Below are 24,914 nucleotides of genomic sequence, written 5' to 3'. Positions count from 1 at the left end.
ATAATAATAATAATAATAATAATAATAATAATAATAATAATAATAATAATAATTTAATAAAAGGTTCAGATATAACCCACAAAAATGTGGTGGGCCGTTACATAGACGTGAGTCCCACCCGCTAACTTGTTGCATGCAATCAGGGTTGCCATTCGTACGATAATTATAGTACATGTACGATTATTTTGGGTCCGGTACGATGTACGATACATACCTAAGGTATAAACAATGTAGGTGTGTGTGGGTTTAATTAAACAATTATACTAAAATATTTTGAAATAATTCAATCATGTAACACCCTAATAATTATATTGAAACTGTGTACGATAATTTTGGTTGAAAAACGACAATTTTAAGGCTCATGTACGATAATTCAGTCGAAATAATCTGGCAACCCTGCACGCAATGAAATAATAGAAGAAGAAGAAGAGGCTACGATGTAAACATTGGACGCATTTAAAGGGGAAGGAATTACTTATTAGGTTAAAGGTAACTCGTTTTCTTCTTGCAAGAGGTGGGTGAGGCCTCTGCAATCACCCGTCTCTTAATAGTGATGTTAATTACATTTTTGGGTGATTGTGATTTGGTTTTTATCAGTGATTTTTTGAAGTTTTAAAGCATCGTTTTGAGTGGAATCTCAGACTGCAGCTATGGGGTGTAAAGACCAAATTTCTGTCTGTCCATAGAGGAAGCTTATCTGTCGATCAGTTTTAATATTGTAGTTAATGGCAGAAATTGTATTCCTGGGTTTAAAATAAATTATCATATTTTTTTTTAAAGAAATTTAGATTTCAGTTCGACCAGAAATAGGTTCCAGATTTTGGAAAAATTGTATCATAGTTTATTATAAAGAATTAGAATTTCATTTCAACCAGAAATAGTTTCCAGATTAAAAAAAAAAAAAGGTCGCAGTTTTTTTTTTTTTTTTTTTTAAAGAATTCCAATTTCCTTTCGACCAGAAATAGTTTCCAGATAATAGGAAAATTGTATCGTAGTTTTTTTTAGGAATGAAAATTTCATTTACTCCTGAAATAATTATTATTTTGTTTTGGTGGAGTGAGAACGGATATCGTTATAGGAAAACACGGAAAAACTCTAATAAAGAAATCCAGTTTTATATAGAAAATCGATAGAATTAAAGGCCAGACTTGTTGAAAACACTATATACTATAGGAAAATTTGTTTTTACTATTTGCAATGTTATCCCGTGTTTTTCAATATTAAACTTACCCGATAATCATGTAGCTGTCAACTCCGTTGCCCGACAGAATTCTATGGAGGGATACGCCAGCTATCACAATACTAGAAGGGGGTGTATTTACCAGCGCCACCTGTGGCCAGGTACTCAAGTACTTCTTGTTGACACCTCCTCAATTATTCCTCTGTCGTGCTTCCGGCAAGACGTTCTGGGATACGCTTATGTTCTTGGAGTATTTTCACGACTTTGGTGAAGTATTTCTCTTTGATTTCGGCTGTCGCTTTACTGGAAACTTCTATATTAGCTTAGTTAGCTTTTGGAATTAATTTGATTAATTTTGGTGACGAGAGAGTATGAACTCTCGTTCACCTTTCAATGGCCGACCCTTCCCTTAGACGGAAGTGTTGGTGTCTAAGAGAGTATAGACTCTCTTTCTTAATTTTGCTTAACAAAAGTTATAGATTTATTTTATATCTCTCCGCCTCTTATAGGCCTCTTCGATTAACTTCCTTTTATTATAAACTCATTAAAATTAATTTTTATATTTGTTTATATTCGACCTTCCTAATAGTAGGCGGTCTTTTACCGAAGTTAATAAACTTTGAGCCCGTCATTTCGGTTTTACCTGTTAACATATTATGCTATTTCCGCCACAGAGTTTGAAAGATTTTCTTTGACAGTCTCGTACTGTTTTCAAAGCTGAACTAACGTTTTGTTTTGTCTCTGCAGTTGTTGACGTTCAGAACGTTCAACTTGCACTCTATCGTTACGATAGAGAAAGAATGTTCACGGTTTCACGTTGCAGTAAGAGTAACCGTGTCTAGCGTTTTGTTCATTCTTTCTTAACTTAATGGTTTTGATCCTAATAAAGGAACTTTTCAGGTTTTTTTTTTTTTTTTTTTTTTCCTTTAACAATAATATGTTTTAACGATATATATGATTGGGCTCTTCTCTCAGGTTCTAAGTCAAGAGAGAGAGAGAGAGAGAGAGATAGAGACGGAGGGAGAAAGAGGATAAACGTTTCATTCAAGCCTGCCAGGCGTACGAGTAACGTCGTTATCGTTTTTTTGCTCTTCTCCCTAGTCTCTTTAGGGGAAGAAACTAAACGTTTCTAGAGTGATCTAGTGTTAAGTCTCTTTCCAACCACTGATTTATCTTTCATTAGATTTTTCTGTTACATTGTAATTCTGTTTTCGCAATTACTAACTTTGAGAAAGGATAGAATTGCGTATTTCAGGTACAAACCACTTAAAGTTTCGAGTTCAGTGAAATAAGTGCAAACAGAAATCAAAGTGATAAGTGATTAGTGCGTGAGGGTACTTTTGTGCGCGCCAGTCGTCCTCCCAGTCCGGGACCTCTTGCAAGCTCCCAAGCCCAGGGGAGAAGCAATGTCGAAGGGCATAAGGGTTCAGCAGGCCTTGATCGGCGCACAGAAGTATTCTCGGTGGTTGTGGGCGTGTCTTACCGAGACCGTCACTCCCACCCGCAGACGATTGAGCCCTTATTTTGCTCGTCTGCAGAAGAGATTAGGGGAGAAAATAAAGGCAGAGTAACGCTGGTCTCAGGTCTCAAGACTTCTTAAACGTTAAGTCCAGACCTATGCCAGACGTACGAAGTTAAAGTTCACAACCCGAATGCAGTCATTGGGTTAGCTCTGACTCTCCTCAGTCATCAGTTGATTACACTCCGACTAAGAGGAGTAAGGTTCTGCCACAACAGATCTCTGCTGTTAAGGCTTTACCACAGCAGAACTTAGTGTCTGCCGACCCCAAGTTAACTCTACTGCAGTCCATACAGTCACAACTTTCGGTCTTGATGCGTGAGTGTCGGGCTGAGAGTGTTGCACCGCCTGCACTCCCTCCACCTGTTCTCGCTGCACCTGTGCTCGCCCAGCCTGCACCTGCTCCGCCTGGTCGCAGCACCATCTGCCAGGCGTACGATGTTGTGAACTCTACTACAGTCCATGCAAGCACAGCTTTCGGACTTGATGAGTGAGTGTCGGGCTGAGAGTGTTGCTCCTCCGCCTCCGCCTACACTCCCTCCTCCTACACTCGCTCCGCCTGATCACAGTACCATCTGCCAGGCGTACGATGTTGTGGACTCTACTACAGTCCATGCAAGCACAGCTTTCGGACTTGATGAGTGAGTGTCGGGCTGAGAGTGTTGCTCCTACGCCTCCGCCTACACTCCCTCCTCCTACACTCGCTCCGCCTGATCACAGTACCATCTGCCAGGCGTATGATGTTGTGGACTCTACTACAGTCCATGCAAGCACAGCTTTCGGACTTGATGCGTGAGTGTCGGGCTGAGATTGTTGCACCTCCTGCACTCCCTCCACCTGTTCTCGCTGCACCTGTGCTCGCCCAGCCTGCACCTGCTCCGCCTGTGCTCGCCCAGCCTGCACCTGCTCCGCCTGGTCGCAGCACCATCTGCCAGGCGTACGATGTTGAACCACTTTCGGAGTTTGCTGTTCACAGTGTTGTTCAGCCTCAGCCTTCTTTAAGGCAACCCTTGCTTTGGGATCAGGAGAGTTACACTCTTCCTCCTCCTCCCCTTGCTGCTCCACCAGTGGTGCAACTCTCGGTTGGGGTACAACAACCTCTCCCCTCCGTGAGTCTGTCTGCTCAACCAGCGCTGCACCGAGTTCAACCCTCATCTAGGCAAGCTCATCTACTCCATGCACTTGCGCCTCAGGAGCCTCAGCTTGCTAGAACTTTACCTTGTTCTGCGCAGCTTCAACCTTCTCATGCTCCACTCATCTCTCAGGAACAGGAACGGACTACTCCGCCTCCGTCCTCCGCTCAGCTGGTGCAATCCTTGGGTGCAACTCTTGCTAGGAGTCAACCTCCTTCACCCTTGCACCTGCCTTCTGCTCCGTCTGTTGTTCAGCCTATGCAGTCTGAACCTCAGGTTTTCCCTCAAGTTGAGGTAACCTCTGTTGTTGTTCCAGCTCGTTCTGACTCTGCTGTTCAGCATACCATGGTTTAAACCCCATGCAAGCATGCATAAAGCACTCTAGCACTGGTCATGGAATTTCTGAGAAATGTTAAACGCCATGCACACGCTCTGCTTTCCTTTCAGCAGGCTCTGCTTACAGCAGGCTCTACTTACTACATGCTCAGCATTCAGCATGCTCTGCATTCAGCATGCTCTGCATACAACATGCTCTGCATACAGCATGCTCTGCATTCAGCATGCTCTGCATACAACATGCTCTACATACAGCATGCTCTGCATACAGCATACTCTGCATACATCATGCTCTGCATACCTTACCGCATGCTTCTCAACACATCTTGGGTTGTTGCCAACTCACTAGACTGTCAAGCAGTTTCATAACGTTGCCTTCTAGTCTGCTGCTTTGCACCAGTGAACCCTCACTCAGAGAACTTAGCTTTTCTAGGATAAGGTCCCTGTAGATGAGAAAGTTCTTTTCTCCCTCCTTCTGATATTCCCTTGAGGACTCTGTCATTTGGAGGGAGCCTTTAGCTGCATAACCTCTTATGGACTTTTATTTAAGCATAACATGCTTACAGGGAAGGTAATGGTTACACTTCAGCCGCTAATCCCGTCTGTTACCACACCTGCTCCCATAGACCTTGAGCTGTGTTGCATGACATGCAGTCCAAGCTTAGTCCTTGTTAGAGGATTTTTTGTTTACGGAGTCAATGTGTCACGGGGAAGACGTTCAACAACCAACAGAAGGGACTTGTTGTGACGCAGTGGGCAACCTCAGCAACCCGTTAAGGAGTTGTCTGTACGACCCAGACAGTCTAGACAGATTCGGGTTGTCACTGTACTTCCTCGCTTGCCCATGATTGACAGTTTACAGACTGTGCAGCAGTATCATGATCTTGTGTCCGGCTCCGTCAGACGACTGGCTTTTAAGAGCTCCCTCAAGTCGTCGCTGTCTGGAGATTTTCAAATGGACTATGGATCTGACCAAGGAACTGGGCCTCCTGGTCAATTTTGAGGAGTCTCAGCTCGTTCCATCCCAGACCATTGTCTCCTTGGGTATGGATCTTCAGAGTCGAGCTTTTCGGACTTGTCCGTCGGCCCCAAGGACCTTCCAAGCCCTAGAATGCATCCAGAGCATGCTGAGAAGGAACCGATGCTTAGTCAGGCAGTGGATGAGTCTAACAGGGACACTTTCATCGCTGGCCCTGTTCATCGAGTTAGGGAGACTCCACCTCCGCCCCCTTCAGTATCATCTAGCTGCTCACTGGATAAAGGACATGACGCTAGAGACGGGCTCAGTTCCTGTTTCCGAAGAGATGAGGTCTACTCTAACGTGGTGGAAGAACAGCATTCTTCTCAAGGAAGGTCTACCATTGGCTGTTCAGTCCTCCGACCACCGTCTCTTCTCGGACGCATCGGACACGGGCTGGGGTGCGACACTGGACGAACAGGAATGCTCGGGAACATGGAATCAGGAGCAAAGGACACTTCACATCTATTGCAAGGAGTTGTTGGCAGTTCATTTGGCCTTGATAAACTTCAAGTCCCTCCAGCTTAACAAGGTGGTGGAGGTGAACTCCGACTACACCACAGCCTTGGCTTACATCTCCAAGCAGGGAGGGACTCATTCGAGGAAGTTGTTCGAGATCGCAAGGGACCTCCTCATTTGGTCAAAAGATCGAAAGCTCACGCTGGTAACGAGGCTCATTCAGGGCGATATGAATGTCATGGCAGATCGCCTCAGCCGGAAGGGTCAGGTCTTCCCCACAGAGTGGACCCTTCACAAGAATGTTTGCAGCAGACTTTGGGCCCTGTGGGGTCAGCCAACCATAGATCTATTCGCTACCTCGATGACCAAGAGGCTCCTCTTGTATTGTTCTCCGATTCCAGACCCAGCAGCAGTTCACGTGGATGCCTTTCTGCTGGATTGGTCCCATCTCAACCTGTATGCATTCCCGCCGTTCAAGATTGTCAACAGGGTACTTCAGAAGTTCGCCTCTCACAAAGGGACACGGCTGACGTTGGTTGCTCCCCTCTGGCCCGCGAGAGAATGGTTCACTGAGGTACTGCAATGGCTGGTCGACGTTCCCAGGACTCTTCCTCCTAGAGTGGACCTTCTGCGTCAACCTCACGTAAAGAAGGTACACCCAACCTCCACGCTCTTCGTCTGACTGCCTTCAGACTATCGAAAGACTCTCAAGAGCTAGAGGCTTTTCGAAGGAGGCAGCCAGAGCGATTGCCAGAGCAAGGACGACATCCACTCTCAGAGTCTATCAGTCTTTATGGGAAGTCTTCCGAAGCTGGTGCAAGGCCAATGCAGTTTTCCTCAACCAGTACCAATGTAACCCAGATTGCTGACTTCCTGTTACATCTAAGGAACGTAAGCTCCCTATCAGCTCCTACGATCAAGGGTTACAGAAGTTTGTTGGCAGCGGTTTTCCGCCACAGGGGCTTGGATCTTTCCTCCAACAAAGATCTACAGGACCTCCTTAGGTCTTTTGAGACCTCAAAGGAACGTCGGTTGTCCACTCCAGGCTGGAATCTAGACGTGGTCCTAAGGTTCCTAATGTCATCAGGATTTGAACCGCTCCAATCAGCCTCTTTTAAGGACCTCACATTAAAAAACTCTTTTCCTCGTGTGCTTAGCAACAGGTAAAAGAGTAAGTGAGATCCACGCCTTCAGCAGGAACATAGGTTTCACATCTGAAACGGCTACATGTTCCTTACAGCTCGGTTTTTTGGCTAAAAACGAGCTTCCTTCCCGTCCTTGGCCTAAGTCGTTCGAGATCCCAAGCCTGTCCAACATGGTGGGGAACGAACTGGAGAGAGTACTTTGCCCAGTTAGAGCTCTTAAGTACTATCTAAAGGTCAAAACCATTACGAGGACAATCAGAAGCCTTATGGTGTGCTATCAAGAAGCCTTCTCTACCAATGTCTAAGAACTCAGTTTCTTACTACATCAGGCTTCTGATTAGAGAAGCAAATTCTCATCTGAAGGAAGAAGACCTTGCTTTGCTGAAGGTAAGGACACATGAAGTGAGAGCTGTGGCTACTTCAGTGGCCTTCAAACAGAACCGTTCTCTGCAGAGTGTTATGGATGCAACCTATTGGAGAAACAAGTCAGTGTTCGCATCATTCTATCTCAAAGATGTCCAGTCTCTTTACGAGTACTGCTACACCCTGGGTCTATTCGTAGCAACGAATGCAGTAGTAGGCGAGGGCTCAGCCACTACATTCCCATAATCCCATAACTTTTTAACCTTTCTCTTGAATACTTTTTATGGGTTGTACGGTCGGCTAAGAAGCCTTCCACATCCTTGTTGATTTGGCGGGTGGTCAATTCTTTCTTGAGAAGCGCCAAGGTTAAAGGTTGTGATGAGGTCCTTTAGTATGGGTTGCAGCCCTGTATACTTTAGCACCTTTGAGTTGATTCAGCCTCCCAAGAGGAACGCTGCGCTCAGTAAGGAAGACGATCTTATTAAAGGCAGAGTAACGGTTCAAGTCGACTTCCTTACCAGGTACTTATTATTTCATTGTTATTGTGGATAACTGATTATATGAAATATGGGATACTTAGCTATCCTTTAATCTTGTACACTGGTTTTCACCCACCCCCCTGGGTGTGAATCAGCTACATGATTATCGGGTAAGTTTAATATTGAAAAATGTTATTTTTATTAATAAAATAAATTTTTGAATATACTTACCCGATAATCATGATTTAATCGACCCTCCCTTCCTCCCCATAGAGAACCAGTGGACCGAGGAATAATTGAGGAGGTGTCAACAAGAAGTACTTGAGTACCTGGCCACAGGTGGCGCTGGTAAATACACCCCCTTCTAGTATTGTGATAGCTGGCGTATCCCTCCATAGAATTCTGTCGGGCAACGGAGTTGACAGCTACATGATTATCGGGTAAGTATATTCAAAAATTTATTTTATTAATAAAAATAACATTTTTCTATAATTTTACCTTAAAATGTCCTGACTAAACTACTTATTTTCAGTTTTAAGGGTTCTGCTTTAGCAAGTTGGGTATTATCATATAATTTACTTGAAAATTAGGTTGGTTAGGTTAGGGTATATGTCTACTTAATTTTTGAGCTGCGACTCAACTTCCTCCAGATGCTCTCTCCCAAACTTATTACTTTTGATCTAGTTGATCATAATTTTTTTTTTGGCTGAAGTATAGGCAGATTATTTGGCTCCAGAATAGAGTCTTGTACTTTACTAGGCTAAAATTTATCAGCTGACCTTTGACCTGTGTCCCACCATGAGAAAAAAGTTCATATCAGGCAATGGGCCACATGGCATAATTATCCTAATACAAAAGAAATATGTTCCAGGTATGTATATATTTCAGGACATTGTTCATCTTTAAGTTTAATAGGCTTGCTTAAAGTTTAGATAATCCTATAGTGAATGGATAGAAATTAGTCTAGTATGAGGCATAGAATCCAGAGAGACTGCTGAACGTATGCACATACCTTGTGAGAGATAAACGGTAGTACCATTTCAAGCGAGATTCTTCGTGACATCTCTTAACCCTTTTACCCCCAAAGGACGTACTGGTACATTTCACAAAACTCATCCTTTTACCCCCATGGACGTACCGGTACGTCCTTGCAAAAAACTGCTATTTACATTTTTTTTGCATATTTTTTATAATTTTTTGAGAAACTTCAAGCATTTTCCAAGAGAATGAGACCAACCTGAACTCTCTTTGACGAAAATTAAGGCTGTTAGAGCAATTTAAAAAATATATACTACAAAATGTGCTTGAAAAATAATAACCTCTGGTGGTTAAGGGTTGGAAAGTTCCAAATAGCCTGGGGGTAAAAGGGTTAACTAGGAGTGCTGGACCCTGCTGTCTGACATGACGTAAAGCAATGTATGTCATACGCTTCATCGCCTTTTAGCCAATTTTTCAAATTTCTTTGTACAACGTGCGCAACTATTCTACGGTATTAACCTGATCCTAACCAAAAGATTTTATAAAATAACCTAAAATTGCCAAGGAAAAAGGCTGTCATTATCAACCTTTTCAAACACTAAAAATATATGTTATACAGTAATATAAAATTACTTAAAGATTTTTCATTCAAATCTATGAATTCTGTGAGTTTACTTTTGCATTACTTCTAAATTTAAACCAAATCTTTTAATTTTCATCACATATCAATGCCATTTGTTCCATCACTTTATTATATGAATACTGCATTACCCTGGGTCTTTTGTATGTCAGTGGCCAATTCCTCCCATGTGCATAAGAAATGGACACCAACTAACCTAACCCCCCCCCCCCAGCCTAATCTACAAGCTGTCTTTACCTACTTAACTAACGAGGGCTAACGTCCCCCTGCGACCCCCTTACACTACCGTACACTTAGCCAGCCGTCATCATACATACAGGTGGCCGCTATCATACATACAACCCTTAACCTGTTTACCATTCCTAGCTGATTTAATATTTAAATTGCATGTTTTAAATTTGAGTAAATCAAGAAGGCGCGGCCATGAAGTGGCTTTTACCATGACATGTCCAACTATACATGTATGGAAGCATCTTTTTTTTTCCATATGAATCTTAGTGACTGTACACATGAAGCATAACCATTGTCAATGCTTCCCTTGTGCTTAAGGCATATTTCCCTTATTGGTGTAAATTTTCTTCTCTCGTTTTGTTTTCTCCATATAAAAAAAGCCCAGTTTTCCCACGGTGGTTTCATATATTCATTAGTTGTTCGAGATCAAGAAACATGAGAAGATTTTTTCCTAACTCTCATTGTCAAATGCAAATAAATCACATCTTTGTGAAGTGTTCTAGAACAAATTACTGTAATACTGTTTATATAAACTCATTTGAATTCAGTAAGAATGAAAAGTATAATAATAAAAAGATTTTTGCCCACTGTAAATTGTTTTACCTAAGTAAGTGGTTACAAATCTAATTTGTTGACTGAAATAATGAAATTTAAGTTTTGTATTCAGTGACCTATTGGGTTTAAAGGTATTGTGAGGAGATTAGAAGTGCAATGCAGATAGAACTTTAGTAAATTCAATACAATTTGTTCAAATTATAGGATGGGAAAACTCTGGTGCTATATTCATTTGTTAACAATTACATAAGTTATTTGAAAATAAGAAGCACTTACATAATAAGAAGCACTTACATTAAGTAGATGTGATACATTTTAAGTGACTGTATACATTTATATTTTGCTTTACAGATTGGCAACTTTATTTTTTTAAGACTGTTCATATTGCTAAATAGCGTCATCCCAAATGGAAGATCTTGGTGAAATTTCTGCTGAGAAAACCAATATGGAAGATCTTGGGGAAGCTGCTGCCGAGAATTCCAAAATGGAGGATGGTGAGGCTGCTGCCGAAAGTTCCAAAATGGAAGATGTTGGCGAAGCTGCTGCCGAAAAGAAATCTGATATGGAAGACCTAGTTGCTGCTGAGAAATTGGATATGGAAGGTGCTGGCAAAGTTGCTGCTGAGAAGAAATCCAATTCTGAAGCTTCGCCGCAAAAGAAGGATGCCAATCCTGTTTTCCTGGAGAATTTAGTGGAGATGGGAATGGGAAAACGCTTGGCGAAGAAGGTAACTTTTATTTTTATTATTATTATTATTATTATTATTATTATTATTATTTCTAGCTAAGCTACGACCCTAGTTGGAAAAACAGGATGCTCTAAGCCCAGGGGTTCCAACAAGGAAAATAGCCCAGTCAGGAAAGGAAACAAGGAAATAAGAGAAGTAATTAATAAGTAAAATAAAATGGTTCAAGAACATTAACAACACTAAGATGAATATTTCATATATAAACTATAAAAACTTTTACAAAATAAGAGGAAAATAAATAAGATAGAACAGTGTGCCCAAGTGTACCCTCAAGCAAGAGAACTCAAATGTCTCAATTTGTATTCATGGATAAAGTATATTCCTGCGACTGTACAAAGCCTTGTGGTACAAAGATTCTTAGCTTATTTTTTTAGTTTCTGAGGAGAGACGGCTGTTACTGGTAGGTTAACAGTGACATACTCCAGATGGCCTTGTTTGCTGCTGTTTTCCCCCCCCCCCAAGTCTCATTTTCCAAGTTTGTTTTCTCATGCTGTTTGTAAATTTTAATGTCCGTATCTATCCTCAGCATCCATTGTTTTATTTCAGGGTACGGACATGGGCTCTAATACTGCCAGTTTAAGCATTCACATAAATAACAAACTTGTTAACCCTTTTACCCCCAAAGAACGTACTGGTACTTTTAAATATTTAACTTAGCCGATGAATATATAATAGCTGCTGCTCAGCGGCTCGACAGAAAACACACACAAAAACTCGCGAGCGATCGCTATGAAGGTTGCGGGTGTGCCCACCAGCGCCAACTATCGGCCAGATACCACACATGCATGTAAACAAGCCTTCAATTCTTCTCTGTCGACCTTGACGACAAGATGTATCAATACTCGCTGTATAACCTGGAGTTTTCTCAACATATTTGGTGAAGTACTTCATTTTGGTTTGAGCTTTCGCAGTGCAGGTGTTTTTCCTCAACTTAAACTCTTGAACTCTTTATTGGACAGATTTAATTGTTGATGACTTGGATTGTTTTTTTGGACTTTCTTTGACTGATTCAAGATGGCTGACGCTTCACAAGCCCCTAGATTTCGTAAGTGTAATGGTAGGGACTGTAATAGGCGTCTTCTAAAGGCCTCTCTCGACCCACATACTGTGTGTTCTAATTATCGGGGTAAAACCTGTCAATTAGGAGATCGGTGTGAGGAATGCGTGGGCCTTTCGGAATTCGATTGGCTCGAATACGATAAGTATTCTCGTAGGCTAGAGAGAGATAGGGTAAGGAGGAGTTCCTCTAGGTCAGTAGATTTTTCCTCTCCACATGCCCCTGACCCTAATCCTTCCCCTGTAGTGGTTGTACCTAACCCCCCTTCTGGCACTCAGGAACCATCTATGCAAGACATGTTACGTGCTATTCATGCCTTGGGTGAAAGAGTTGAAGCGTTAGCAACTGATCGTAATCAACTCATGGCTGACGTTAAAGAGCTTAAGTGTCAGAGTGCCACAGTGGAAAATAGTGGGAAAGTGATCAGTGCGCAAAGTGTTGTGAACAGTGTTGCGACCGAGGGTTCGTCTGTTCGTGCCTGTCGTTCACCTAGTCCGAGACCTCTTGCAAGCTCCCAAGCCCAGGGGAGAAGTAATGTCGTACGACTTATGGGTTCGAGAGGCCTTGATCAGCGAACAGACGTTCCCTCTATGGTATCAGGCGTATCTCACCAAGATCGCCCCTACCATAAGACGAGAGAGCCCATTTTCTCCTCGTCATCCGAAGGCTTTTCGCATAAGAAACCGTGGAGCAAGGTTTCTAGGCCCCTTAAGCGAAAGTCGGTCCCTTCAGGACAGGTCCAGCGTCCTGGATGTAGTCATTGGGACAGTTCTGACCCGTTGCAGTCATCGGATGACTGCTCGCCGCCTAAGCAACAACGTTACACAGGCTCAGAGAGTCTTGGTGTAGGCAAGGTTGTGCCGTCTCAGACGTTAACCCCGTCGTTTACCGCACCCATTCCCGTGGACCCTAAATGGGTTATACTGCAGGACATGCAGACTAAGCTCGCCTTCCTTATGGAAGACTATTCTGCCGATAAGGTTCACGTTGATCCTAGCCGTTTATCTCATCGAGATCCTGGCCTTCAGCCGCCCAAACGAACCTTTGTGCGTCCTGTTGACGCTGGCGTAGCTAAGTCACGTCAGTCACGATATGTAGAGCCTCACTCGATGCGGTCACGTGTTGACTTTCAGCCGCATTTGGACGTTAGGCCACTTACTAATGCTCCTGTTGACGTTCAGGACGTTCGCCAACCAGCGGAGTTGACTTGTTTTGACGCTGAGCGTCAACCACCGCAGTCTAGAGTTGTTTTGACTGCTCAGACTAGGCAGTCAAAACAGTCTCGAGTGGACGCCGAGCGTCCTCCCGCACCTGTTGTTGTTGACAGTTCACAGACTGTTAAGCAGTTACATGACGTTGCATCCTGGTCCGCTACTAATGCACCAGTGCGTGTGGACGCTGCGTGTCAAGCATTGCCAACCCCTTTGCTTGTTACTCAGCAGTTGTCAGATGAGGATCCTTCAGATGAGGACGTTGCTGACCCTCAGCATGATGATCATCCTTCGGATGTAGACGAACCCAGAACAGTTCCTCCATCAATGGACTTTAAGAAAGTCATGTTAATTTTTAAGGAGTTGTTTCCCGATCACTTCGTCGCTGTTGCTCCTCGTTCGCCACCGTCTGAGTTTGCTCTAGGCTTACCTGCTAACATGCCAGCCTTTACAAAACTTGTGCTCTCTCGCTCTTCCAAGAGAGCTTTACGGCTTTTAGGCGACTGGTTGGAAACCAAGAGGAGTTTGGGGAAGACGGCCTTTGCCTTCCCTCTGTCTAAACTCTTGTCTAGATCGAGCGTCTGGTATGCCACGGGAGAAGTTCTCGGCTTGGGAGTCCCTGCTTCTGCCCAGGGTGACTTCTCAAGCCTTGTAGACTCTCCCCGCCGCCTAGCCATGAGACGCTCGAAGATTAGTTGGTCCTCCTCGGACCTTGACCATCTGCTGAAAGGCATTTACAGAGCCTTTGAAGTTTTCAACTTCCTTGACTGGTGTTTGGGAGCCTTAAGTAGGAAAATCTCATCGGCTGATAGAGATGTCTCCTTACTGATTATGTCCTGTATGGATAAAGCCATCCGCGATGGTTCCAATGAGCTCTCCTCCTCTTTTACGTCGGGAGTCTTAAAGAAGCGAGAGTCCCTTTGCTCTTTTCTTTCGGCAGGAGTTACTCCCTGTCAGAGATCTGAACTGCTCTTTGCTCCCTTATCAAAGTTTTTGTTCCCGCAACAGTTGGTTAAGGACATAGCTTCTTCACTCGTGCAGAAGGACACCCATGACTTGGTGGCGTCCTCTGCTCGCAAAGGGACTCCTTCTACATCCTTTTCAGCTAGACCTAGGATAGACACTCCGGCATCCAGATTTATTCCGCCCTTTCGTGGCAGAGCTCCCAGCAGGGGAAGTACTCGTGCCGAGGGAAAGAGAGGAAAGAAGAGAGGAGCCAAGTCCTCACGTGGCAGAGTCTGACTGCCCACAGCCTCAGACAGCAGTAGGAGCCAGATTGAAGAACTTCTGGCAGGCCTGGGAGAAGAGGGGCGCAGACCAACAATCTGTGAGGTTGCTCAGAGAGGGGTACAAAATTCCATTTGTACGCAAACCTTCTCTAGCGATTTCCCCCATCGACCTCTCTCCCAGGTACCGAGAGGAGTCAAAGAGACAAGCCCTAAACCTAGAAGTGTCTCTATTGCTAGAGAAGGGAGCGGTGGTGAAAGTCTCGGACCTTCAATCACCGGGGTTTTACAACCGTCTCTTCCTAGTACCGAAGAAGACAGGAGGTTGGAGACCGGTGCTAGACGTCAGTGCACTCAACGTCTTTGTTACGAAGACAAAGTTCACCATGGAGACTACGAAATCAGTCTTAGCAGCGGTCAGAAAGGGAGACTGGATGGTCTCTCTCGACCTAAGAGACGCGTACTTCCACATCCCCATACACCCAGATTCCCAACCGTTTCTGAGGTTTGTTTTCAACAATGTGGTATACCAGTTTCGGGCCCTGTGCTTTGGCCTAAGTCCTGCTCCTCTCGTGTTTACGAGGCTTATGAGGAATGTTGCAAAATTCCTCCATTTATCGGGAATCCGAGCCTCCCTTTACTTGGACGACTGGCTTCTCAGAGCCTCGTCCAGTCATCGCTGTCTGCAGAATCTTCATTGGACATTGGATCTGACCAAGGAATTGGGACTTTTGGTCAACCTCGAAAAGTCCCAGCTGATTCCATCCCAAACTATACTGTATTTAGGGATGGAGATTCGCAGTCCAGTTTTTCGGGCTTTTCCGTCTGCCACCCGAATAGAGCAAGCCCTGCTCAAAGTCCAACTGATGTTGAAGAGAGAACGGTGCTCAGTCAGGAATTGGATGAGTCTAGTAGGAACTCTATCATCCCTGGAGCAGTTTGTCTCGCTAGGAAGGCTACACCTTCGACCTCTCCAGTTCCATCTAGCCTTTCACTGGAAAAAGGACAAGACATTAGAGACGGTCTCAATCCCGGTCTCCGAACCAGTAAAGGCATGCCTGAATTGGTGGAACGACAATATCAGTCTGAGAGAGGGACTTTCCCTAGCAGTTCAGAACCCAAACCACGTACTATTCTCAGACGCGTCGGATATGGGTTGGGGTGCGACCCTGGACGGTCGGGAATGCTCAGGTCTGTGGACCTCAAGTCAGAGGAGCATGCACATCAACGGCAAGGAGCTTTTGGCAGTCCACCTGGCCTTGATGAAATTCAAGAGTCTCCTTCTAAACAAAGTGGTAGAGATCAACTCCGACAATACCACAGCCTTGGCATACATTTCCAAGCAAGGAGGCACCCACTCCCTGACGCTGTACGAGATCGCAAGGGACCTGCTCATTTGGTCAAGAGATCGAGGCATCTCCCTGTTAACGAGGTTTATCCAGGGCAACTTGAACGTCTTAGCAGACTGCCTCAGTCGGAGGGGTCAGGTAATTCCTACGGAATGGACCCTCCACAAGGACGTGTGCAAGAGTCTTTGGGCGACTTGGGGTCAACCCACCATAGACCTCTTTGCAACCTCGATGACCAAGAGACTTCCAATCTATTGCTCTCCAGTCCCAGACCCAGCAGCAATGCACATAGACGCATTTCTTCTAGATTGGTCTCATCTGGACCTATATGCATTCCCACCATTCAAGATTGTCAACAAGGTACTGTAGAAGTTCGCCTCTCACGAAGGGACAAGGTTGACGTTGGTTGCTCCCCTCTAAGGGTAGATCTGTTACGTCAGCCCCACGTAAAGAATGTACACCAAAGCCTCCCCGCTCTTCGTCTGACTGCCTTCAGACTATCGAAAGACTCTCTAGAGCTCGAGGCTTTTCGAAGGAGGCAGCCAGTGCGATTGCAAGAGCGAGGAGAGCTTCTACCATTAGAGTATACCAGTCGAAGTGGAAAGTCTTTCGAGACTGATGCAAGTCAGCATCTGTGTCCTCGTCCAGTACCTCTGTAGCCCAAATCGCTGATTTTCTCTTACACCTGAGAAAAGTTCGCTCCCTTTCAGCTACCACGATCAAGGGCTACAGGAGCATGTTGGCTTCGGTCTTTCGGCATAGAGGCTTAGATCTTTCCAACAATAAAGACCTACAAGATCTCCTTAAGTCTTTTGAAACCTCTAAGGAACGTCGTTTGGCAACTCCTGGATGGAACTTAGACGTGGTCCTAAGGTTCCTCATGTCAGACAGGTTTGAGCCATTACATTCAGCCTCCCTGAAGGATCTCACTCTCAAGACACTTTTCCTAGTGTGCTTGGCTTCGGCTAAAAGAGTCAGTGAACTGCATGCCTTCAGTAAGAACATCGGCTTTTCTACAGAAAAAGCTACTTGTTCTCTTCAACTTGGTTTCCTGGCCAAAAATGAACTGCCTTCTCGTCCTTGGCCTAAATCTTTTGATATTCCTTGCTTATCAGAGATCGTAGGCAACGAACTGGAAAGTGTGTTATGTCCTGTTAGAGCTCTTAAGTTCTATTTAGCTCGTACTAAGTCATTACGAGGTAAATCTGAGGCATTATGGTGCTCAGTCAAGAAACCATCATTGCCTATGTCAAAGAATGCTTTGTCATATTTTATCAGATTTTTAATACGAGAAGCTCATTCCCACTTGAATGAGAAAGACCGATGTTTGCTTAAGGTTAAGACGCACGAAGTTAGAGCTATAGCAACCTCCGTGGCCTTCAAGCAAAATAGATCTCTGCAAAGTATCATGGACGCGACTTTTTGGAGAAGCAAGTCAGTGTTCGCGTCATTTTACTTAAAAGATGTCCAGACTCTTTACGAGGACTGCTACACACTGGGTCCATTCGTTGCAGCGAGTGCAGTAGTGGGTGAGGGTTCTACCACTACAATTCCCTAATTCCAATATCCTTTTTTAATCTGTCTCTTGAAATGTTTTTTAATATTGTTTTTTTGGGTTGTACGGAAGGCTAAGAAGCTTTTCGCATCCTGGTTGATTTGGCGGGTGGTCAAAGTCATTTCTTGAGAGCGCCCAGATTAGGGGTTTGATGAGGTCCTGTTGGTATGGGTTGCAACCCTTCATACTTCAGCTCCTGGGAGTCTTTCAGCATCCTAAGAGGATCGCTGGGCTCCGTGAGGAAGACAGACTTACAAGGCAGAGTAATCGTCTAAGTCAGCTTCCTTACCAGGTACCTATATATTTTGGTTTTGTTATATTGATAACTGTCAAAAAAAAAAAAAAAAACTCTTAGCTTATACGCTGTAAACTTAATTAACTCTGGTCTTTACCCACCGCCTTGGGTGTGAATCAGCTATTATATATTCACCGGCTAAGTTAAATATTTAAAAATGATATTTAAATTATAAAATAAATTTTTGAATATACTTACCCAGTGAATATATAAATTAAAGGCCCTCCCTTCCTCCCCAATAGAGACGCAGCGGGACGAGAAGAATTGAAGGGTTTGTTTACATGCAAGAGTGGTATCTGGCCGGTAGTTGGCAATGGTGGGCACACCCGCAACCTTCATAGCGATTGCTCGCGAGTTTTTTTTGAGTATGTTTTCTGTCGAGCCGCTGAGTAGCAGCTATTATATATTCACCGGGTAAGTATATTCAAAAATTTATTTTATAATTAAAATATCATGTTATTTGAAGTAATGCCTTAGTGTTTTGTGACTCACCAGTTTAAATGTCAAAGTTATTTGAAGTATTGCCTTACTGTTTTGCTGGTCACCAGTTTAAATGTCCAAGGTATTTGAAGTAATGCCTTAGTGTTTTGCTGGTCACCAGTTTAAATGTCCAAGGTATTTGAAGTAATGCCTTAGTGTTTTGCTGGTCACCAGTTTAAATGTCCAAGGTATTTGAAGTAATGCCTTAGTGTTTTGCTGGTCACCAGTTTAAATGTCCAAGGTATTTGAAGTAATGCCTTAGTGTTTTGCTGGTCACCAGTTTAAATGTCCAAGGTATTTGAAGTAATGCCTTAGTGTTTTGCTGGTCACCAGTTTAAATGCCCAAGTTTTTTTTAAGTCTTGCCTTAGTGTTTTGCTGGTCACCAGTTTAAATGTCCAAGGTATTTGAAGTAATGCCTTAGTGTTTTGCTGGTCACCAGTTTAAATGCCCAAGTTTTTTTAAGTCTTGCCTTAGTGTTTTGGTGGTCAACAGTTAAAATACCCAGGTTATTTGAAGTATTGCCTTGTGTTTTGCTGGTCACCAGTTTAAATGTCAAAGTTATTTGAAGTAATGCCTTACTGTTTTGCTGGTCACCAGTCTAAATGGCCAAGTTATTTTAATTATTGCCTTATTGTTTTGCTGGTCACCAGTCTAAATGGCCAAGTTATTTGAATTAATGCCTTATTGTTTTGCTGGTCACCAGTTTAAATGTCAAAGTTATTTGAAATATTGCCTTAGGCTTTTGGTGGTCACCAGTTTAAATACCCAGGTTATTTGAAGTATTGCCTTGTGTTTTGCTGGTCACCAGTTTAAATGTCAAAGTTATTTGAAGTAATGCCTTAGTGTTTTGCCGGTCACTAGTTTAAATGTCAATGTTATTTGAATTAATACCTTAGTGTTTTGCTGGTCACCAGTTTAAATGTCAAAGTTATTTGAAGTATTGCCGGTCACCAGTTTAAATGTCAAAGTTATTTGAATTACTGCCTTATTGTTTTGCTGGTCACCAGTTTAAATGTCAAAGTTATTTGAAATATTGCCTTAGGCTTTTGGTGGTCACCAGTTAAAATACCCAAATTATTTGGGACATGTATCTTCAGGCCAATTTTAACCCTTTTACCCCCAGGCTGTTTGGACATTTCCAACCCTTAACCCCCAAGGGGTTATTTTTTTCCCAGCACATTTTGCAGTATATTTTTTTCAAATTGCTCTAACAGCCTTAATTTTTGTTATAGAGAGGTCAGTTTGGTCTCATTCTCTTGGAAAATGCCTGAATTTTATAAAAAAAATTATCAAAAATATGAAAAAAAAAAAAAAATTATAGCATTTTTTTGCAAGGACGTACCGGTACGTCCATGGGGGTAAAGGGATGAGTTTTGTGAAACGTACCAGTACGTCCTTTGGGGGTAAAAGAATTAATGTTTTAAATTCAAACCGTTTTCTTATATGACAGGCATTGGTGTGTACAGAAAACAAGAGTATAGATGCAGCTTTGGCATGGATTGCTGAACTCGGAGCTGAAGAAATGGAAGCCCTCTGCGAAAGTAGTGATAACGGTAAGTTTAATCATACAGGTTTCTTGATATTTTTTTCAATGCAAAGTTGTCTCAAGTGGATGCGAGCTAGCACTAGTCAGTGTTACGTCTTCAAAACCTCAAAGTACTGTTCAGATGTTGTCTCATCTTAATTTGGTTGTTAATATTTGTTTTTACAGAATATTGTTTAGATTGAAGCTGGTCGGGGCATTTTGAAAGAAGTAAATATGGTTGTAATGCTTCATATGAATTTACAGTTTATGTAAAATGTATTGTGTACAGATGTTTTTTTTTTATAAAGATGATTGTTTTTACCATAATAATACTGTTGTTGATATTTTCTTTCACAGATTTTAATTAGAAAATTTCAAGTTGTTATACTCTACAGTAATTTATTTTATTGTATTTAGATTTCAAAATTAAAATATCTTACAGCCATATCCTGAGAAAATATTTACAGCGTGCTACAGTATCATGCACGATTTCTGTAAAGTCTTGTCAATACTGGAAGTTGGTAAGATTTAAGTAGAAAAGCCTCTGAAGATAAACTTGATATGATGTGGATTTACATTGTGTTCATCCTCTCAGTCTTGTGCTTTATCAAAATTTGGAGTTTGATTGAACTTGCATATAGTTGGGAGTGTAAATTTTATTGATGTATGGAAGTCATTACGTTTTTTTACTTTCTTTCTTTCTAGAATCACCAGATAGTGACGAGTGGGAAGACTGTGACGAGGAAGACGATTTCTGCTACAAAATGGTCTTTGTCGTCAACACGGAATTAAATATGGGCGTCGGGAAAGTTGCAAGTCAGGTGCGAATGAATTGGATTGCCTTAATTTTCTTCATATTTCTGTTGTATGTTGGTATTTGTTCTTCCTGGTGATAGATCATACAGAAGATCAACTTACAAACTTAATTAGTTCTAAGAAGCTGGTTGTAAGCTGAACTTTGGCCTAGTGCAGGCCGAATCTGAATTTCATGCCTATGCTTTCCAGCTACAAAAGTCAACAAATAGGTTTCATATGAAATAGAGATCAGGTTTTTACAAATTTTGTTTTCCTTACTGTATTAAATGATATAATATTGTCAGGCTGGGAGGAACGTAGAGAGTAGAGGTCCCCTTTTTGTTTTGTTTAATTTTTTTTGTTTTGTTTCATTTGTTGATGTCGGCTACTCCCAAAAATTGGGGGAAGTGACTTGGTATATGTATGTATGTATGTATTACTGTATTTCTTTATCTTATCTTTGTTATTTTCAGTTATTTTGTGTTTGCATCTCCAAATGCTTGTAAGTTGAGGAGCTTCTGTAGAAGCAATTTGGCTCAAAGGGAGATGCTCCTTGCTCACTTTTAGTATCCAATCATCTCTGGTTTATGTTAAAGAAGGCCCGAGAGACAGTTGTCAAAGGTCAGTGTGTTTGACCGAGTCAGGTGAAGGAAAGCCGTCAGAGACATCGACCTCGCATAGATGTGGGAAAAGATGCAGAAAAAGAAGTGTGCATATTTGTTTCGAAACTTTTTCACCTTTATTTCCACCCATTTACATCTTTTTAGTGGTGCAAGTAGAAGAATGTGTTAGGAATTTGTAGGAAGATCAAAGGGCATCCTTTGGCTAGTAAAATTTTCATATAAAATATTGATTAGTATATTTTATATGGCTTTTTGCAGTTTTTATAATAATTCTGCTAATGTTACTTGTCTATATAAACAGATATTTCAAAATGTAAACATTTCTGACTGACTGTCTGAGAGCCCCCGTCCGGAAATAATGTCCGGGCAGTCTGTGTGTGTGTGTGTGTGTGTGTGTGTGGGTGTGTGTGTGTGTGTGTGTGTGTACGTGAAACATTTCTAGTGTCAAGACATGAATTTATAATTTACGTAACAAACTAAATATTTTTTATTGCGAGTTTGAAGCTTGCCAATTCTTTTTTTTTTTCTTTTTCATACAGGTAGGGCATGCTGTGCTAGGCCTGTACCGGCTACTGATGGAGGATAAGGAAAAATATGAGGCAAGCTTAGAGGAATGGGAAGAATTTGGGTAAGTCATTATTTTTATAGCATTTCTCATTTCTATAGATGTATAATATTTAGGGTAATATTCACAATGGTCCTACAATCTTCTTGATCTATCTTCTCTGTAATGTCTAATGTTTTTATGTTGAACATACCGACATAAATCTCTTTTTTTATAGTTTATATATGAAAGATCTATTTTGATGTTACTGTTCTTAACCCTTTTACCCCCAGGCTCTTTGGAAATTTCCAACCCTTAACCCCCAGGGGGTAATTTTTTCCCAGCACATTTTGCAGTATATTTTTTTTTTTAATTGCTCTAAAAGCCTTAATTTTTGTCATAGAGAGGTCAGGTTGGTCTCATTCTCTTGGAAAATGCTTGAATTTTCTCAAAAAATTATCAAAAATATGAAAAAAAAAATTTTTTATTGCATTTTTTTACAAGGACGTACCGGTACGTACGTCCATGGGGGTAAAGGGATGGCTTTTGTGAAACGTACCAGTACGTCCTTTGGGGGTAAAAGGGTTAAAGTATTTTATTTTAATTGTTAATTACTTCTCTTGTAGTTTATTTATTACCTTTCCTCACTGGACTATTTTTCCCTGTTGGAGCCCATGGGCTTGCAGCAGCCTGCTTTTCTAACTAGAGTTGTAACTTAGCAAGTAATAATGATAATTCCCACTATTTTTTTTTTGTTATCTCAAGGAACTTGAGTCCTGTATGTTTCAGGTTCATTTGTTTCTGATCCTCTCATTCATAAGACCAATTATACCTGTATTGAACCCCGACTACTCAAGACAAATACTTTACTGCCAACATCATTCTCTCTCGATGGACTATATGTCTTCTTCTTCTTCTTCCCGGCTGGTTCCCATTTTTATATGGGGTCGCCGTTGCGGATGAGCCGTTTCCATCTTTTTCTATTCTGCGCTTCTGCCTCATCAATCCCCTTCTCCTGTAAGTCTCCTCTCACACAGTCCCTCCATCTCTTTCTTGGTCTCCCTCTTCTTCTTCTTCCCTGAACCTCCATCTCCATAGTATGTCTCCCAACGTGGACTATTTGTATGGTCCTAATTTTCATTCGTTTGTTTTCCACTCGCTTAGTTGTCCAATTTCTTTATAAACATTGCCTTCTTCCAATGTCTCTCATTAAAGAACACACCCTTTAGGTGACCTTTGGAAAACCATATGAGGTTCTTATAAAATTGTGAAATCCAAAGTGACCTAGTTTTACCTATTCCTGGGTCAAACTATTTCTCGTCTTTCCTGGTCAAACTATTTCTCGTCTTTCCGGGTCAAACTATTTCTCGTCTTTCCGGGTCAAACTATTTCTCGTCTTTCCGGGTCAAACTATTTCTCGTCTTTCCGGGTCAAACTATTTCTCGTCTTTCCGGGTCAAACTATTTCTCGTCTTTCCGGGTCAAACTATTTCTCGTCTTTCCGGGTCAAACTATTTCTCGTCTTTCCGGGTCAAACTATTTCTCGTCTTTCCTGGTCAAACTATTTCTCGTCTTTCCTGGTCAAACTGTTTCTCGATTCCTACTCGGACCATTTCTCGTCTTTCCCACTCAGACCATTTCTTGTCTTTCCCACTCGGGCTATTTTTCATATTTCCTACTCGGACTCTTTCTCGTCTTTCCTATTCAGACCTTTTCTCGTTTCCTACTCGGACCACTTCTTGTCTTTCCCACTTGGACTATTTCTCGTCTTTCCCACTCGGGCTATTTTTCATATTTCCTACTCAGACTCTTTCTCGTCTTTCCTGCTTAGACTCTTTCTCATCTTTCCTACTCAGACTATTTCTTATCTTTCCCACTCATACTATTTCTCCTCTTTCTTACACAAACTATTTCTCGTCTTATAGGAACAAATCCTTCTGGGTAGCTCTGCAGGTCTTGAAAGTTGACCTACGTTATAGAATAATTTTATACTTTTCATTTTTTAAATGGCAAAGTGAGTTATCCTTTTTTAAATGTCTGCTATAAACATTGAAAATATTAATTTTTAAGTATACATTTTATTCAAATCAAATTTTATCTATTTGGTTGTCATTATTTTGATGCTTGAATAACTTATATTTCTGAACTGTCAAAATACTTTGTAAGCAAATTGAAGGTCAGGAATGAGTTTATTGCAGTTCCTTGACCTTTCTCCTCGTTTTCATTATCGCGAACTCCTAGCAGAAATTCGCTTTGAAAGACAAATGCAGTAACTATGATACTTTTTCTGTCTTCCTCCTACAGAGAAAGGAAAATAACATTGAAGGCCAAGAATTCTCAAGAGTTGATAACACTCCAGAAGAAGGCTGAAACTCTCCACTTGCCAACTTACTTGGTGCAGGACGCAGGGAAGACGCAAATCCCCATAGGATCGACAACAGTTTTGGCTATATTCGGCGATGAAGAAGCTGTCAACGAAATTACGGGGAAGTTGAAGCTTTTGTGACGGAATCACGTGTTTCCGTGGGGACTTGCAAGATTTGTCCTTGCCTAAGGACATTAAATGTGACTTTATGTTGTGAGAAGACTCCAAAGTGTTTGTTGTCAATCAGCTTTCCTGAGAACCTTTACAGCCTATAATCTAAATAAGAAATCACCATGAAGTACCTTGACAATGATACCTGAAACACAGAAACCTCATAAAAGTGTGTCCTTCACCTTTATGTACTATGAAATTTTAATACCCTCTTTTCGTTGCTAAAGTTACGTCGGTTATCACAAGACAAGTACTCATAATTCCATACAGAACATTTTACTGTTGTGATATTTATTAATGTACTGTGGCAGCTCTCTAGTTCTTATGGACAGATTTTGTGGTTTTCTTTTATTTCAAGAGTTATCTTTAGAGCCATAGGAAAAAGCTATGGTCACATTAATAATGACATACTTGAATAAGAACTATTTACAGTCATTTCCATATTGTTTTTTTTATTATTCAAATAAATATGATATTATACCCTTATGTGGCCTAAATTTGTTTTTTTTTACCTGCTGCCCAATTTGTAAATGTAAGATATTGTAGCCATTAATAACATGAAAATTCAAACGAATTGACGGGTGGAAAAGCTATGTAAAATTCAGTTAAAGGCTGTGAATCCAGGCATAAAAGGGTGGGTCAGGATCTCTAAACACAGCCATGTCCCTGCCTTATTCTCTAACCTTGTCCTTCCAATGATTCTCAGAGTGTTATTGGGGGGAGGTGTTCCTTGGCCAGTAATGTGCCATGTTGTAATTAGCCATGTGTTTTATTTTTCTTTGGTTCAATTCTGTTTCAAGAGACATTGATCTACAGTAATATTGCTGCAAAGGTCCTCCATGGATGTCTACCAAGGAAAGGGGGCTATCTTTTGTAACTGGTGCCATAGAAATTATATTTCTCCAGTCAGAGCCAGATCAGAGGAGCGTCATGT

At 41.9% G+C, this 24,914-nt stretch overlaps 1 protein-coding gene across 2 annotated transcripts; it reads left to right on the top strand.

The window, feature by feature from the left end:
* The first annotated feature begins 397 nt into the window (after positions 1-397).
* LOC137625739 (probable peptidyl-tRNA hydrolase 2) lies at positions 398-24,477 on the top strand. 2 transcript variants are annotated; one of them, XM_068356628.1, is made up of 6 exons: positions 398-489; positions 10,388-10,763; positions 19,409-19,511; positions 20,189-20,304; positions 21,441-21,529; positions 23,749-24,477. In XM_068356628.1, exons 2-6 carry the CDS (start codon positions 10,443-10,445, stop codon positions 23,948-23,950), a joined length of 831 nt encoding a protein of 276 aa, XP_068212729.1. In that variant the 5' UTR covers positions 398-489; positions 10,388-10,442; the 3' UTR covers positions 23,951-24,477. The 2 variants fall into 2 exon arrangements, with proteins under 2 accessions (XP_068212729.1, XP_068212730.1); XM_068356629.1 differs by having other exon boundaries at positions 460-514.
* Positions 24,478-24,914: the final 437 nt, after the last annotated feature.

This window comes from Palaemon carinicauda, chromosome 32, assembly GCF_036898095.1.
Source record: "Palaemon carinicauda isolate YSFRI2023 chromosome 32, ASM3689809v2, whole genome shotgun sequence".
NCBI classification, from domain to species: domain Eukaryota; kingdom Metazoa; phylum Arthropoda; class Malacostraca; order Decapoda; family Palaemonidae; genus Palaemon; species Palaemon carinicauda.
This window is presented reverse-complemented; position numbering and strand designations above follow the sequence as displayed.

Excerpts from the sequence above, each read along its gene's own strand:
- LOC137625739 (XM_068356628.1), top strand. The coding sequence starts at position 10,443 with ATGGAAGATCTTGGTGAAATTTCTGCTGAGAAAACCAATATGGAAGAT. Across the intron at positions 20,305-21,440 it reads TCGGGAAAGTTGCAAGTCAG|GTAGGGCATGCTGTGCTAGG; the intron begins GTGCGAATGAAT and ends TTTTTCATACAG. Across the intron at positions 21,530-23,748 it reads GAGGAATGGGAAGAATTTGG|AGAAAGGAAAATAACATTGA; the intron begins GTAAGTCATTAT and ends TTCCTCCTACAG.